General features: G+C 45.5%; 1 protein-coding gene and 1 non-coding gene across 4 annotated transcripts in view; both read right to left on the bottom strand.

Moving 5' to 3' along the window:
- The window catches only part of ABRAXAS2 (abraxas 2, BRISC complex subunit), a 34,667-nt gene extending 20,641 nt beyond the window's left edge, over positions 1–14,026 (bottom strand). Inside the window, exons 1-2 of one of the 3 annotated variants that reach the window (XM_036265844.1) lie at positions 13,940–14,026; positions 7,124–7,214 (exon numbers count right to left, since the gene is read on the bottom strand). In XM_036265844.1, the coding sequence (XP_036121737.1) occupies positions 7,124–7,214; positions 13,940–14,011 (163 nt within the window). In that variant the 5' untranslated portion in view covers positions 14,012–14,026. Of the gene's footprint in view, positions 1–5,402; positions 5,420–7,123; positions 7,215–10,519; positions 10,536–13,939 lie in introns of those variants that run through there. The other 2 variants (XM_036265845.1, XM_036265846.1) reach the window with 2 other exon arrangements.
- Positions 14,027–15,760: 1,734 nt separating this feature from the next.
- On the bottom strand, positions 15,761–15,902 carry LOC118632847. Its single transcript, XR_004960097.1, has one exon. It is a non-coding gene; the product is annotated as a U4 spliceosomal RNA (small nuclear RNA).
- Positions 15,903–17,895: the final 1,993 nt, after the last annotated feature.

Here is a 17,895-nt window from a genome sequence, read left to right as displayed (position 1 = left end):
CATTTATCTTCAGGCAGAGTTAGGGGTGGGAGGGAAGACATCGATGTGAGAGACACATTGATTGGTTGCCACCCACTCGACCTCAATTGGGGCAGGGGATGAACTGCAACCGAGGGATGTGCCCTTGGCTGCAGTCGATCCCGGGACTCCCTGGTCTGCAGGCTGACGCTCTAACCACTGCTCAGGGCAGCACTGTATCTTCTTAACATTCCAACTCAGGGCCATTCTCAGAGCCAAGGAAACGCGAGTACACAGCTGTGTGTCCATTAGCGTGGGTGATGAGCACACGCCTGGAAGCTGGATTCAGGAGCGGGTAGCCAGTGTGCCCTCCTGGAAGCTCACCTGGGTAAGGCATCAGGAGAAAAAGTAACCACTGCCTGGAAGCATTTAATCAAGTGGATAAAAGCTGTGAGGACAGCTTGGAGAGAGGGCCTTAACCACCCTACCACCAACAACCTACTAAGGCCTCATGACAACTCGGGCCAGGTGTTTCGAAGGAGAAAGGAGGAAACTGGGAGTCTATTAACCCTTTCAAAGATGGTCAGCACCAAGGGAAACCGTTATTTATAAGGCAGCTCTGAAAAGATTGCTGTGATTAACCAGAGTGAACAATTTCTTCAAGCTCATCAGGGGGCTCAGGGTCTGGTTTGCTTCTTTAAGACCATGATACTAATTACCATTCAATTCTATACTTACGTTCTCCTGGACAGCGACTCGTTACCTGCTTTTTAAAATGTCACAGCCCAGAGTTACAGGCTGCAATTTTAACTCAATTAAAATGAAACCACAACCCTAAAAGATGGGGCTTAGCTCCGTCCTGCTGTTACTGCTGCCCAACACACGCACAGATGCGAGACTTCCAAAGGAGAGAAAAGCTCATTCGCCCAGGAGGCTGCTGCATAGCGATACAAACAAGAAAACCTCCTCTAGAAACTTGCCCTTCTTTTATCACCAAAACGATACAGTGTACCGTGATACAGTGTTCCTTCCTAAGTTACTTCAGAGATACTTCTAGTAATTAGAATGTGAAACATCTGTAGCAAAAACGTTACTTCAGGGAAAAGAGAAAAACCAGAAACCCCTGCATCTACAGGACAGGAAAGAATATTTTGTTTAAGAAAACCCCTGGAGTAAATGCTGAACTCTGAGTACACCTCCCGTCATCAATCCTCCCCAGCAGACTTCTTTCATGATTTACAGCCTGGATTAGAAGCGCACTAGAGATGCGCTCTAGATAGCGTGTGGTATTTCTCAGAGAAGTTAAACAGAGCTTTTTTGTATAGGATTTTTTGCAATTACTTAACCAACCACTCGATGGAGAAAACGGGCGATGGTCTCCAGCATGATAAAGCTGCAATCAGAATGAGGCTGGCAGACACATTAGCTGACAGGTGGGCCTTTGGCAGGGCAGCCTCACGAGGGATCCTCGTTTCCCAGGCCTCCAGAGCGCACCCACATGGTAGACTTGTCACATGTGTATGGCGTCTCTGCACACAGGTCCTTACAAATCCCTAGTGGGAGACACTGTTGTCCTTGATCATCCTGTCTCTGTCTCTTCTCTCCTTCCCCTCCACTCAATAACTGCCACTGCATCACCTCATTAACCAGGGCGACTCTTCTGCTGTCTAGGATCTGCTGCCAGTGAGTTAGCAACAGTTAAAATTAATAGGTATTAAAAACAAGACAGCCCTGGCCGGTTTGGCTCAGCGGTTAGAGCATTGGCCCACAGTCCAGAGAGACCCGGGTTTGGTTCCCACTAAGGGCATGTACCTTGGCTGCAGTTTGTCCCCTCCCTGGTTGGGGTTGTGCAGGAGGCAGCCACTTGATGTGTCCCTTTCACGTCAATGTTTCTCTCTTCCTCTCTCTCCTTCCCACTCTATCTGAACAAAAATGGAAAAATGTCCTTAGGTAAGGATAAAAAGAAAAAAATCTGTATTTCTAGGTCAGAAAATAGTAAAAAAATAAAATAAAAATAAATAAAAACAAGACAGATACTTCATGTTCAAAATGTGATATTGTAGTCCGGCCAGTGTGGCTCAGTGGTTGAGCGTTGACCCATGCACTAAGAGGTCCCTAGTTCGATTCCTGGTCAGGGTACATGCCCAGGTTATGGGCCTGATCCCCTGTGGGGGGTGTGCAGGAGGCAGCCAATTGATGTTCTCTCTCACCAATGTTTCTCTCTTATCAATGTTTCTATCTCTCTCCCCTGCTCCCTACCTCTCTCTCTTTAAAATTCAATAAAGGGAAAATTTTTTTTTAAAAAACCAAAAACCAAACTGTGATATTGTATATAAAGTCCCCCTTACTGTAGAGTCAGGTAAAGATGTCTGTGCATGGATTCACACATTTTCAACAAATAATATATTTGGTCAATTTATTTTACTTAAAACATCTTACTCTGGAGGTTAAGCTATGCCAGCAAATGTCGTCTCGCTGTTACTATGAAAAACTACTCACGGTGCTCTGCTTCCTGTTTGCCTTTCAGCACAGGTTTTCCAGAGTCCCTGGTTCACATTGTCTAATATGACTTTATTCATTCATTTGAAAAGTATAGTTGACATACAGTATTATAGTGGTTTCAGATTACAACATAGTGATTCAACATTTATATACCTTACCAAGTGACCACAAGTCTAGTAACCACCTGTCACAGTACACAGACATCTTATTATTGCCTATATCCCTATATTGTGCATTACACCCCCATTACTTACTTTATAACTGGAAGTTTATAAGTACTTCTTAGGCCCCTCCCCTTTTCTGCCCATTTCCCCACCCTCTCTTCCTCTCTGGCACTCATCAGTTGTTCTCTACATTTGTGAATCTGTTTCTGTTTTTTATTTGTTTGTATTTGCCTTTTGTCACTTTACATAATACTCTGTAGATCCATCAATGTTGTCGCAAAGGGCAAGATTGCATCCATTTTATTTATTTATTTATTTGCATTTATCTTCAGATAGAGCCGGAGAGAGGGAGGAAGAGAGAAAAACATCAACGTGAGAGAGACACATCGAGTGCTTGCCACCCACATGACCCCAACTGGGGCTGGGGACAAACCGCAACTGAGGAATGTGCCCTTAGCGGGAATCGAACCCGGGACTCTCTGGTCCGCAGGCCAACGCTCTAACCACTGAGCCAAACTGGCCAGGGTGATTGAATCCTTTTCCCATGACTGCATAATATTCCATTTTGCAATATGTACCACATCTTCTTTATCCATTTGTCTATCAATAGACACAGATTGCTTCCAGATCTTGACTATTGTAAACAATGCTGCAACGAACACAGGGATGCATACATCTTTTCAAATAGATGTTTCTGTTTTCTTTGGATAAATACCCAGAAGTGGAATTGCTATTTCGTGCAGCAATTCTACTTTAAATTTTTGAGGACCTTCCATGCTGTTTTCCATAATATACATTCCAAGGGTTCTCTTTTCTCCACATCTTCATCAACACTTGTTCTTTGTTGTCTTTTCGATAATAGCCATTCTGACAGGTGTGAGGATATTTTTGTGGTTTTGATTTGCATTTCCCTGGATAATTAGTGTCGAGCGTCTTTCCATGTGTCTGTTGGTAATGTACATCTTCTTAGGAGAAATGTCTATTCAGGTTCTCTAACCATTTTTAAACTGAATTGTTTGGGTGGTTTTTTGATGTTGGATTGTTATGAGTTTTTTATTTTTATTTTTTTTATCCTCACCCGAGGATATTTTTCCATTTTTTGTACAGATAGAGTGGGAGGGAGAGAGAGGAAGGGAGAGAGAGAGAGAAACATCGACGTGAAGGGACACATCGAGTGGCTGCCACCCGCACGACCAACCAGGGCCGGGGACAAACTGCAACCGAGGTACGTGGCCTTAGCGGGAACCGAACCCGGGTCTCTCCAGACCGCAGGCCGTCGCTCTAACCGCTGAGCCAAACTGGCCAGGGCTGTTATGAGTTTTTTATATGATTTGGATATTATCCCCCATTGGCTATATCATTAACAAATGTCTTCTCTATACTCAAGGTAGGCTGCCTTTTTGTTTTGTTGATGATTTTCTTTGCTGTTTAAAATGTTTTAGTTTGATGTAGTCCCGTGTGTTGATTTTTGTTGTTGTTGCTGCCCTTGACCGAGGAGACATATCGAAAAGGACGTTGCTAAGAGAGATGTCACAGAGTTTACTGCCTATGTTTTCTTCTGAGAATGTTATGGTTTCAGGTCCTACATTTAAGTCTTTAATTCATAATATGTACTTACTTTTTTTTGATTGATTTTTATTGTTTTAGAGAGAGAGGAAGGGAGATAGAAATTTCAATGTGAAAGAAAAACATCGATCTGCTGTCTCCTACATGCCCCCCACCAAGGATCGAGCCCACAACCTGGGCATGTGCCCTGACAAGGAACTGAACAAGAATCAACTGGGACCTCTCAGTCCATGGGACAATGCTCAATCTACTGAGTCACACCAGCCAGGCAATATGTACTTACTTTTAAAAGAAAAAGATAACAATACATTTAAGCTAATATTAGCAAACACTTTGTCCATGAGATCCATAATCATTTCAAATAATGAACTGAATATAAATGATAAATTAAAGGTTGTCATGGCACTATATTAATTAGGCTCTATTGACTGGTACACCTCCATTCCATACATGGAAACTGGTACCTACTGCAAGAACCAGAAGATTTATGAATCAAAGAATTGCTACATTATGCCGTAGAATTTGAATTACTTGACCATTTTATTTCTTTTCTTTTTTTTAATTCTCACCCAAGTATATGTTTTCATTGACTGGGGAGAGGGAGCAAGAGCCGGGGGGGGGGGTGGAGAGGGGAGGGAGAGAAATAGAGAGAGAAACATTGATCAGTTGTTTACTGTATGTACCCTGACAGGGAATCGAACCAGCAACCTTTTTGGTGTATGGGATGATCCTCCAACTAACTGAGCTGCCCAATCAGGGCACTATTCTATTTCATTAAAAGTAAACAGCCAGAGCCCTGGCCAGGTAGCTCAGCTGGTTAAACCATCATCCCAATATACCAAGGTATTGGGTTCTATCTCTGATCAGGGCACACATAAGAAGCAACCAATGAATGGATACATAAGGAGCAACAAATCGATCTCTTTCTCCCTCTTTTCCTCTCTGGCTCTAAAATCAATAAAGAAAAAAGTTGATACTTTATGTAAATAAATAAATATGGACAGTGAGACTATTCATCAGAAATGCTACTTTTGTGATCATGCCGACAAGAGAGGTCTTTCTTGCACAGTTTGCTGTCAGTTACGTACATGTGGCATTTTCACCTTCATCTACCAAATTAATTTTGAAAACCCAAATGCCACAATAAATAATTGCACAGATGTCAAATGAAATCAAATTCTACATTTCAGGATTTTTTTTTTAAATCCTCACCTGAGGACATTTTTGCATGTATCTTCAGATAAAGCGGGAGGCAGAGAGAGAGAGAGAGAAACATCGATGTGAGAGAGACACATTGAGTAGCTGCCACCCACACAACCCCAACCGGGGCCAGGTACAAATTGCAACCAAGATACGTGCCCTTGGCGGAAATCGAACCCAGGACTCTCTGGTCCGCGAGCAGACGCTCTAACTGCTGAGCCAAACCGATCAGGGCTCCATTTCAGGATTTTAAAGAATTAAGCAAAACAAACAAACAAAAACCACAATGAGAGAACAGCTAACCCACACATATCGAGTCTTCATTTAACAAGTCATTATTGTGGGGGTGGGTGCTCCAGTTTCGGTACTTTAGGAGCTCAGTCTCTCCACCGCCCTGCCCAGTTCTAACCTACCTCAGTCCTCACCCTGGCGCCCCGCCCATGGACTCGAAGGTGGTCAGAACAGGCTTGAAATTGATGACTTGGCCTCAACAGGACCTGACCTTCCAGCAGTATTTCAAACCACTCACCTTCTCACAAACTGCATTTTGGTCACAGAAAGAGGCCAGGCCCCCTGTGTTTTAGGCTCCTTGCTGTTTCTCTGAGTGCATACCCCGGCCTGACGTCACCTCCATCAGTTTTCACTGATTCCACCTGCTGGCAGGCACGTGCGGGTGCGTGTTTCCCAGTTTCCGGGGTTTCCTTGGTTCCCTTCTTACAGCGCTCACTCCCCTGCACTGCCCAGTACTTCTGTGTACTTGCTTCGCCCTCCCCACACTCCTGGGAGGCAGGAATGAGAGAGAGAGCGCACGCGCGAGCTTGGTTGCCCTCCGCAGGACCCCGACCGAAGCTGGGGACTGAACTGCAACCAAGGGACATGTCCTTGATGGAAATCGAACCCGCGACTCTTTGGCCTGCGGGCTGACACTCTAACTGCTGAGCCAAAGCAGCCAGCGCAGGACTAGGATTCTTATTTATGAAAAGGGGACTAGTCCAAAAAGAGTAAGTACATCTATAAATTCTCCTTCATCCTCCCTAAGAATCTCCCTCAAACTGACTCACTGACTGACTGACTCCTCAAAAGGCTGCACAAGCCCTGCCAGGTGGCTCCGTGGGTTGAGCATTGTCCTACGCAGTCAAGGGTCACCGGTTTGATTCCTGGTCAGGGCATATGCCTGGGTTGTAGGTTCGATCCCCAGTCAGAAAGCATACAGAAAGCAACCGATTGATGGTTCTCTCTCACACTGATGCTCCCCCCACCCCTCTCCAAGCATGTCCTTGGGTGAGGATTAGAAAGAAAAAAAAAGGCTGTACAATTTGGCAAATATCTCATGTAAACAAGGGTGAACAACCGTGCCAGACCCTTCAGAAAGGACCTGCGTACCACACCCATTCATTACAGGAGGCGATGCTGGCACTGGGCCAGCCTAATTACAAACTCAAGGTTCGCAGTGGTTTTGAAGAGACTACCAAGTGCACTAGCACACAGAAACCCAGTTGAAGTCCGATTACTTCGTGGGTTAGGCGTACCTACACCTACAGCTACGCACTGTAAGTTTACATTGACTTGTGAGGACATTCATATTGTTTAGCAGTGCAAATAACTGGTACTGTGATTTTAGTGGTTGTCTATGCACTTTTCTAATCTTTTAGATTAAAATCAGTTAAGGGCCAAAGAACAAATAGAATATATTCAAAAAGAGAATTTCGGAGGTCGGTGATAAACTTACTTACCAATGACTTGCAGAAATTCTGTGTTGCTGATTTGTGAGTCACTGATGCTAAAGGTTTCCTCTTGTCTTACCTCTCCCAGCAAAAATCCTTCCTAAAAGTAATTAAAAGAAAATTATTGCAAACAAAAAATAAAGATGATTTTTTACTGGAATTAAGAGAAATTTAGGACATAATACTTTTAACAATAATAATTTAACAAATAAGCTTGGAATGCGAACCACTACCCTATAAACCAACAAGTAAGACCAAAGCAGTATGAGATACCTATTAACTGGATAGTTTGAAAAAAGGATTCCATACAAGATGAAATATATGGTCATCCCTTCAAGTCTTCCCTGAAGTACCAATGAGTACAGTGAATCCATCACCTAAATCCTAATAAGTAGAATAACCAATGTTGGGTGGATAGAGGTAGAAGAGGGTATACGGGGGATAAATATTGATGGAAAAAAATAAAGAAACAATTACCCCAAAATAAATAAATAACAAATGTCAAAAAAGCTCAGGAAGCAGAAATATTCCAAGTTTGTTTTCTTGAAACAGCATACAATTTATTCCATTGTATTAAAGACATTGCTACCCTGGCGGGTTTGGCTCAGCGGTTACAGCATCAGCCCTCGGACCGACGGGTCTCAAGTTCGAATCCTGATCAAGGGCACGTACCTGGGTTGCAGGTTTATTTTTATTTTTATTTTTATCCTCACCCGAGGACATTTTTCCATTTTTTTTTTTTTGTTCAGGTAGAGTGGGCGGGGGGGGGGGGCGGGGGGGAGAGGAACAGAGAGAGAGAAACATCGATGTGAAAGGGACACATCGAGTGGCTGCCACCCGCACAACCGACCAGGGCCGGGGACAAACTGGGTTGCAGGTTTAATCCCTGCTGGAGCCATGCGGGAGGCAGCCAATCAATGTGTCTCTCTCATATCGATTTTTTTTTTCTCTCTCTCCCTCCCTCTTCCCTGCTTCCACTCTATCTAAAAATCAATGGAAAAATATCCTCAGGTGAAGATTAACAAAAAATAAATAATTAGTCCGGCCTGCATGCCTCAGTGGTTGAACGTTGACCCATGCACCAAGAGGTTGCCGGTTCGGTTCCTGGTCAGGACACATGCCCAGATTGTGGGCCAAATCACTGGTTGGGGGCATGCAGGAGGCAGCCAGTTGATGTTTCTGTCTCTCTTTCCCTCTCCCTTCCTCTCTCTAAAATTAATAAAGAAAATAAAATAATTAAACAAAAACACTGCTAACGATAAAAGGATAAGTTAACACCACGCACAATTATTGCCCTTTTATAAGTTGGTGTGGGAAATTAGAATCTAAGCAAATAAATTCCTATCACTCACATGAAAATGTTTCCTCTTTTTTTTTTTAGTGCTCATGCAAGGATATTTTTCTGTTTATCTTCAGATAGAGTAGAGAGAGGGTGAGAGAAACATCGATGGGAAAGGAACACATCGACTGGTTGCCTCCTGCCTGACCCCAACCAGGGCCGGGGACAAACCGCAACCAAGGTACGTGCACTTGACTAGAATCAAACCTGTGACTCATTGGTCCAGGGCTGACGCTCTAACCACTGAGCAAACTGGCCAGGGTTGAAAGTGTTTTTTGTTTTTTTTTAATCTTCACCTAAGGATATATTTTTTTCAAATATCTTCAGATAAAGTGGAAGCGGGAAAGAGAAAGAGACAGAGAAACATCAATATGAGAGACACATCGATTGGTTACCTCCCACACAACCCCGACCTGGGCCAGGGACAAACCGCAACCGAGATACATGCCCTTGACTGGAATCGAACTCAGGACTCATTGGTCCGCGGGCCGATGCTCTAACCGTTGAGACAAACCGGCCAGGGCTGAAAGTGTTTCTTTAATAAAGGTTCTTTGGAGAACAGATGCAACCACAATCCATTCTGGATTACTCCGCACATAATCCACTGTTGGAGTACTTGCAGTTGAAGAACATAGGCCTTGACTGTCAAAAGAACTTCCCTGTAGAGGGTAAACAGAGAGGCAGTCCTGGAACTCTCCTCCCAGACCCCACATGGCTTACTCCTCCCCTCCAGTAGGCTCTTTACTCAAATGGACCTTATCCGAGGGGCCTTCCCTGGCCAATGTAAGGGAAGAGACCATCTACCAGGCTCTCCGTCCCCTGTAGCCGGCATTATTTTTCTCCCTCGTCTTCTATCTGCCACATTACACATTTATATGAAGAAATGCCTATCCCCCACGAAAACGTAAGCTTCCTGAGAGCAGGGACTGTGTGCTGCTATATCTCAGCACCTAGCACAGTGCCTAACACCTAGTAGGTGCGCAATAAATACTGGATGAATACATTTGTTTAAACAATGCCCTGTACTATATACCTTTCTATCCTAGGTTGATCCTTCAAATCAATCACAGAAGGTCCCTAGTTTAAGAATATTCCTATTGGGAAGTGAGAATCTGTGGGGGTGAGGAGAGACAGATGCTTTATAGCATAGCTTCTGTATTGGATTAGGGGAGTAGAGTGTCCTAAAACTCCAACGTATCATGTAAAGGACATTTCTCAAACTTGAGTCATATGGAGATTCCTGTAGAAAAGAATTTTCTCAGACCTAAAGGAGGGTCCAAGACTACTAGTTTGAGAAACACTGACTAAAGAAGCCTGTTTTATCTTATAAAGGTCTTTCATGCAGGAGGCGTCCAATCTATGTTCTCTCTCACTGATGTTTCTATCTCTCGCTCCCTCTCCCTTCCTCTCTCTCTAAATATCAATAAAGAAAAAAAATTTTTTTGCCCGACTCGTGTGGCTCAGTGGTCGAGCATCAACCCATGCACCAAGAGGTCCCAGTTCGATTACCGGTCAGGGCACATACCCAGGTTGTGGGCCCAATCTCCAGTGGGGGACATGCAGGAGGTGGCCAAACAATATTCTCTCTCATTGATGTTTCTATCTCTCTCACCTTCTCCCTTCCTCTCTCTCTAAAAATCAATAAAGAAAAAAAAAATTTTTTAAATAAATAAATAAAAGTCTTTCAGTTAAGAATTCTCACTACAGCCCTGGCCGGTTTGGCTCAGTGGTTAGAGCATCGGCCTACAGTCCAGAGAGATTCAGGTTTGGTTCCCGCTATGGGCGCATACCTCGGTTGCAGTTTGTCCCCAGCCCTGGTTGGTTGTGCAGGTGGCAGCCACTCAATGTTTCCTTTTCACGTTGATGTTTCTCTCTCTCTCTGTCTCTCTCTCTCTTTCTTCCTCTCTCTCCTTCCCACTCTATCAGAACAAAAAATGGAAAAATGTCCTTAGGTCAGGATAAAAAAAAAGAATTCTCACTACAGCCCTGGGTGGTTTGGCTCAGCAGTGAGAGCGTCAGCCCAAGGGCCAATGACTTGTGGGTTGATTACAATCAAGGGCATGTACCTTGGTTGCCATTTGTCCCCGGCCCTGGTCGGGGTCTTATGGGAGGCACTCAGTCGATGTGCCACTCTCCCGTCGATGTGCCACTCTCCCGTCGATGTTTCTCTCTTTCTCCCTCCCTCCAAGTCTATTCGAAGATAAACAGAAAAATATCTTCAGGTGAGGATTTAAGAAAAAAAAAAAAAAAAAGAGTTCTCATTACAAAAGAGAAAACTTTGTAACAGGTTAAAATATTTTTAATCAAAGTAAAAAAACAAATGAAAATTCCTACAGAACTTTAGACCTTAAGAGCACATCTGTAGGTTCTTCAAGTCCTGGTCCAGAGTCGCCGGATTCAGCAACTGAAAGTACAAGACACCAGCCCAGCTGGTGTGGCTCAGTGGTTGAGCATCAACATGCACCAAGAGGTTGCCGGATCAATTCCTGATCAGGGCACATGCCCAGGTTATGGGCCCAATCCCCAGTGGGGGGCATGCAGGAGGCAGCCAACCAATGGTCTCGCTCATTGATGTTTCTATTTCTCTCTCCCTCTTTCTCTAAAATCAATAAAGGAAAAAAAAAAAAGTACAATACACCCAGTTAAATTTACATTTCAGACGAACAGCACATTTTATAATATCTGGGATATACGTATACTAAAAAGTATATTGTTTATCTGGAATTCAAATTTAATTGGGTGTCCTATATTTTATCTGGCAACTCTACCACCGTTCTCAGTTTCTAAAAGTCAACAGTGATGTCAAGACATTCTAAAGCCAAGTATAAATGAAATACTTATTTATCTACTAGTCTGGGATTACCTGAGTCACTGGTACTTTATAGCAAGAGTAGGCAAACTATAGTGTGCAGGCTGAATCCAGCCTAATGCTGTTACTGTATAGCCCAGAAGCTAAAAATAATTTCTATACTTAAAAATAAATTTTTTCTTTATTGATATTAAAGAGAGAGAGAGGCAGGGAGAGGGAGAGAGAGATAGAAACATTGATGAGAGAGAACATCAAGTGGCTGCCTCCTGCATGTCCCCCACTGGGGTTCAGGCCCACAACCTGGGCTCTGACCAGGAATGGAACCAGTGACCTCTTGGTGCATGGGTATCAACACTCAACCACTGAGCCACACCAGCCAGACTGATTTCTGTACTTTTAAATGAGTGAAAAAAGAATTAAAATAGCATTCTGGCCTGTGTGTCTCAGTTGGTTGGAGCGTCATCCTGTGTACTGAAGGGTGGTAGGTTCAATTCCCAGACAGGGCACATATCCAGATTTTGGGTTCAACCCCCAGTCAGGGCCAGCATGATCGGGATTCATGCAGGAGGCAGCCTATCAATATTTCTCTCTCACACGGATTTTTTCTCTCTCTCTCCCTCTCCCCTCCTCTATGTATAAAATCAATGAAAAAATAAATTAAAATTAAAATAGAAATATTTCGTGATGTGAAAATTATATGAAATTCAAATCTCAATGTCCATAAATAAAGTTTATTGGAAATAGTCACCCTAATTTATTTATTGTCTACAGTTGCATTCTCCCCACAACAGCAGAGCTGAGTGTTGCTACAGACACCACATGGCTCCCAAAGCCTTAAATATTTACTGTGGCCCAGCCCTTGCAGATCTGTTAGTTTGGGCAACCTCCCCTGCACCAAGAGGTTGCAGGTTCCCGGTCAGGGCACATGCTGGCGTTACAGGCTTGATCCCCAGTAGGGGGCGTGCAGGAGGCAGTGGATGGATGTTCTCAGATATTTCTGTCTCTTTCTAAAACTCAATAAAAACATATTTAAAAATTTTAAATAAAATATTTACTGTGTGGCCCTTTATAGAAAAAGTTTGCTAACCACAACTAATTTCGTACGTGGGCGAAATACGAATGTACTACAAAAGCAAATTCTTGGTTCTCTGACTTTAAAATACATAAAATTGAAATAATTTTATTCCACATATATAGTTATGGCAAGGTTAATCTAAATAGGTATAGCCATATCCAATACAGTTGCAAACTACTGTCACGGTGAAAGCTTCCATGAAGTCTAGCCACCATCCCTGGCACAGTGGAGATATTAAAGAGGTGTCTCTTAAACTAATTTAATAACAGTCCAAGTAACATGGCCATCTCACTGCCCTGTGTAGAAACACATACCCACTTTTCAACAGGTAGCTGCTGCTGCTTACAATAATCTTGTCCTACACATAAACTGTGCTATTGCTAGGCACTCCAAAAATTAGAGGTTAAGAAGCATTATATAAATAGTATTTAACACTTCCACGGACCCTAGGAGTATCACAAACCACCTACATATGGAGCTGTATTACCTTATTAAAAAGCTGGTTGTGGCATCAAAGGCCTTAGTGTCAAAAGACACTGGAAAAACCCATGCTGTGTACATTCTTATCATTAATCTCTACCGTTAGCACTGGAGACATGAAAGGTACATTAACTCAATGCCATCCAATTTACTAATGGAATCACCTCTCCGTAAGATTTTATTAATGGAAGCTAAGACTGCAGACAGCAAACCAAATCCAATTCCTTCTTCTGCAGTGTATCTGCTTTGTAATGACAACCACAAAAAACCAAACCAAAACAAAAACACCCCACACTTACTTGCTGAATTTGAATCATTCACTCCTAGCATCATTTAAAATAATCTCCCAAACTGGTGGGCAAATGAAAGACGTCCTTACAGATAAAAATTACCTAAGAATTTCCACTCAGAGGCCAGTGACATGAAAAGACAATCCGTAAAATCAAGACAACCGAAGCAGACAGGCTCCGCTCGCTCTGCTGGCGCCCGAAGCCTGTGCAGGTTCCGATCGCTCCCGCGTCGGCCTGTCACTTCCCCATTTCACCGCGACTGAGTTCCGCGGCCGCAGAACATCTGCCCAAGAACTAGACGCGCGATTCCAAGTCAGGCCGACCCCGCACCTAACACTCCCGTTTACGTTGTCTATGTCCCAAAGCGCAGAAGGAAACGCACGACCCCATCTAACGAGTACGGAGAGTGACAGTCACGGTGTCCCGGGTCGTGCCCCGCGCCGACCTGCGAGACGAGCGGCGGGGCCGGGGGCCGGGGCCCCTTCCCGACCCGGGCTCCCCTCGCTCGTCTGCGAGCCTGACACTCAGGGAGGGGCAGCCGCTCGGGCTCCACGAAGCGACCTCTGACACTGCCAGCGGCCGGCCGGGCCAGCTCCGTTACACCGGAGACCGCTGTCCCGGGACGGTCGGGCGGAAGGCACCGAGCGAGGGGGCCCAGCCCAGGGGCGTGGGAGCCCTGGGCAGCAGGAGCTCGCCCGGCGCGGGAGCAGCCCGGGTCACCGGCTCCTCGGACCGGCCCGAGAGCACGGGGAGCGAGCCGCAAGGGGCCCGAGCTTGGCCCAAGGCGGGGGCTGGAGGCCCCAGTGGCCGGGGCTGGGGGTCCGGCACCTACGTGGTCGGCGTTGCTGTTGGCGCTGTGGAAACACACAGCGCTGAAGGTGTAGCCCGAAATGGAAGCCGCCATGATGGAAATCTCCAACTCCCCCATCATGCCCCGCGGAGGGCACGCAGCCTTCCGGCCGGCCTCGCCCCTTGGCATCCTGGGAAATGAAGTCTTCGGCCAATGAGGCTTGGAGGCTAGAGCGCCTGCGCGTGATGGCTGAGACGTGCAGGTGTGTGGGATCAGAACGACGCCGCTCCGTACCCACGCGTGGGTCTCGCGCCCAGCACACCCCAGACATTGCCTTTTCTGTGTAGACCTTGGTAGTTGTGTAAACCATTTTTTTGTTTTTGCAAATGTAATTATTAGTGTTCAAGTCCAACATTTGCTGTTAAGAAGGACGAACGCAGGGAGATGATTCAGGCAGTTGCATGGTTTGGGGTTTGATGGTGAAGTAACATGATGTGATTTCAATTTCCATATGACCATTCTGGCTGCGATGTCAAGAATATAGTGCCAAGAGAGTCCCAGGTTCCGTTCCTGCCAGGGGCACATACCAAAAAAAAAAAAAAAAGAATATAGTGCCAGGAGAGAGAGAAGGAGGTATTTCAATAACCCAGACGTGGGATGACGGTCACTTGGGGGTGGTTAGAAGTGACATGGTGGTAGCAGGGAAGGTGATAAGCAGCGATCAGAGTCTGGGTACAAGGGAAGACACATTTAATGTGAAAACAAACTATAACAAAGGGAAAGAACTTTAGAGGAGAAACTCACTTTCCCAATCATTATTCTTCACTTTATTCTATCTTTCTGGTTCAAAACTAGGTTCTTGATCTTACACAAAACTCTTACCACACTCTTTCCAAGCAAACAACTGGTTTCTGATAGTTGGGCAGAAAACCGTGGACTCATTCCTGACACCCCACCTTGATCGGTCAGCAATCTTCAAATGTATCAAAATATGTGGCTCTAGTGAGCTGTTAGTCTGAGCGGCACAGAAAAAGACAAGGCAGTGGTGGCAGGATTGAAAAATGTCCCTCAGCCCAGGAACCAAGAGGAGACCTGGAGGAGCTGTGTGGGGAGGGGGAAGGAGGACAAGAATGATGGTAGGATGGTAAAGGACCAATGAAATAAAGGACACAGGGAAGAGAGGGTTGGAAGACATGGGGCTGTGGGAGCAGGTTTGAACAGGTTGAGTTTAATGTAGCAAGGGACATCTAGGCAACTGCAATAGAAGCCTGGAGCTTAGGGTAGACAATGGGATTATAAATTACTAATAGTAAAAAGGATAGCTAACATTTACTGAACATTGAGTATAAGTCAGGCCCTGGTCTTGGCTCTTTTTTTTTTTTTATCCTCACTCAAGGATATTTTTCCATTTTTTGTACAGATAGAGTGGGAGGGAGAGAGAGGGAGAAACATCGACGTGAAGGGACACATCGAGTGGCTGCCACCCGCACGACCAACCAGGGCCGGGGACAAACTGCAATCGAAGTATGTGCCCTTAGCAGGAACCGAACCCGGGTCTCTCCAGACCGCAGGCCAACGCTCTAACCGCTGAGCCAAACTGGCCAGGGCCTGTTCTAGGCTCTTTGCATGAAGAGTGTGTTGACATATTTAATCTTGCTAACAACGCTCTGAAGTAGACCCGTTATACTTCATTTTATGGTTGAAGAAGGTGGTGTAGCATTTATTGAACATTTATACATCAGGCATGTAGGATTTTATGGAAATTATCTCATTTAATCTCTATGGCTGCCCTATGGCACAGGTGCTATTATTATCCTTGTTATGAGGATGGGCAAATGGATGCCCTGAGAAGTTAAGGAACTTGCCCATAGTCACAGGGGGGAAAGTAAAGGCTCAAATTCTGGCAGTCCAACTCGAGCTGGGTGCCTAGTTCCCTTTTTTCAATTAGCAATAATCGCGCCTCGGATAAACCTCATTGGCTACGATACTGCCACTGCGCAAAACTTAGTTCTCTTTTTTAAAGGCTCACTTAAGAGCAGGTGGTGCTGGGGAAAAAGCAGAAGTTTTGAAAAAGGATGTGAATCAATCAAGAGAAGTAAAACTTTCCCCTCTGGTGTGGCTCAGTGATTGAGCATAGACCACTGTTTTGATTCCCAGTCAGGACACATGTCTGGGTTGCAGGCTCCATCCCCAGTAGGGGGCGTGCAAGAGGCAGCCAATCTATGTTGAGGCTTCTCTCATTGATGTTTCTATCTCTCCCTCTCCCTTCCTCTTTCTAACGAGTAAATAAAAACATTAAAGAGAGAGAGAGAGAGAGAGAGAGAGAGAGAGAGAGAGAGAGAGAGGTAAAGCCTGGAACTTGACCCTTGGCTTGCCAACCAGGAAGCTGCTGAGAATTCTTGAAAGCACAGTTTCAGATATATTGTAGGTGAGCAGGGTACGGTGCTCCCAGAATTGGCAGAGTGAGAGGGAGACAGGCAACCCAGAGTAGTTGCAGAGCCTCCCTCCTGCCTCATGTAACAGGCAACAGTGGGAGGGCCTGTGTTCCTTGGCACATTCCCGCTTCTCCCTGGTGATGGGCAACTCTGCTGGGACTAAGCTTCTCTACCCCCCACCAAGAATCCCTGTTGCCCTGGGAGATCAGAGGTGGTGCCCTACACAGCCTTCAGGACTAAACAGCCAGAGTAATTCTGGAGCCAGAGAAGGGACTCTGTATAAACCGTGGGTTTTTCCAGGGCTCCATACCAACAAGTGTTTATAGCATTCATCACACACAGCAAAAACAACTTAAGCGTTGGCAAGACATCAGATTGCAGATGGCCTTATCTTTCATGGGTGCTTCTTAATTATAACCTAAAACTTTTTAATACCCACTCAGTCTCATTCAAGCTTGCTTTCTCTAGCATCTAGAGTCTAGAAAAGATGAAAACAACCATCTGCCCAGGGCAGCACTAATTGGCTATGGCATCCAGTGGTTTTATTACTCTGTAATAAGGCTATTTGTGCTCTTTCGTGGGTTCTTTAATCACTACACACAGGCACTCCCTTCTGTCTTTTACCGTATTCTATCACGTATTGCCTGAATATCTCGGAGCGTCTTGTATAGGACATGTACATTGGGTCCTAATCGGGATTACTGGGAGCTGGAAAGGCAACCCTTGGGGTTGTTTACCTCTCACAGCGGTTCTCAACCTGGGGGTCGAACGACCCTTTCACAGAGGTTGCCTAAGACCATCGGAAAACACATATTTCTGATGGTCTTGGAACCCAGACACAGCTCCTTTATCCGTCTCCAGGGGGTCCGCCCACATGCAGATATGTCCATAGACAACACGAGGAACTCTATTAAAGGGTCTGGCATGAGGAAGGTGGAGAACCACTGGAGTCTAGGGACTCGGTCTGCAGAGTCAACAGAAACGTGGCCTAGGAAACATTCCATTTGGTTGGAAGGCAGCCTTGCTAGGGACCTTTGAGATCCTTGCCTAGGACATTGAAGGACCAGTATTTCATCGCTGCTGCAGAATCCCCCCTTCCCCAGACCTTGGGCGAGTAAGCTCTCGCGAATTATACTGCACAACTACCAAGGGCAGTCAGATGAGGCCCCGGAATGGCAAGGTCACTGGTTGGGGGCAATCTCCTGGAGCAGCCAGGCACAGGTGAAGACACCGCTGCACACAGCGGGAGGAGGCTTGGACGCGGCCACGGGCCTGGTGAGGGCCAGAGCTGGGACAGGCCTCCGGGCGTCCTGACTCCCACTCAGCACTCTTTCTTCCACACCACCCCGATCCCCGGACCGGTGTATTTGGAGACAGGGTGGGGTCGTAAGGCATTCATTTTTCTCGGGCCTGAAACCTCCATGTCCACCTAGTGACGTGCCGTCAGAAGAGGCCACATGTTATTTTCAAGGCAGAATCCCAGCCACTAATGAAACTCGCCGGAAGCCGAGTAATGATTCCCAGACCTGCCCAGGACGGGAGAGGCGGTGCTGTGTGCGGCCG

Source organism: Molossus molossus, unplaced genomic scaffold (assembly GCF_014108415.1).
Source record: "Molossus molossus isolate mMolMol1 unplaced genomic scaffold, mMolMol1.p scaffold_m16_p_17, whole genome shotgun sequence".
Classification (NCBI taxonomy): Eukaryota; Metazoa; Chordata; class Mammalia; order Chiroptera; family Molossidae; genus Molossus; species Molossus molossus.
Note: the sequence above shows the minus strand (reverse complement) of the source record. Positions and strands in the feature narration are given on the sequence as shown.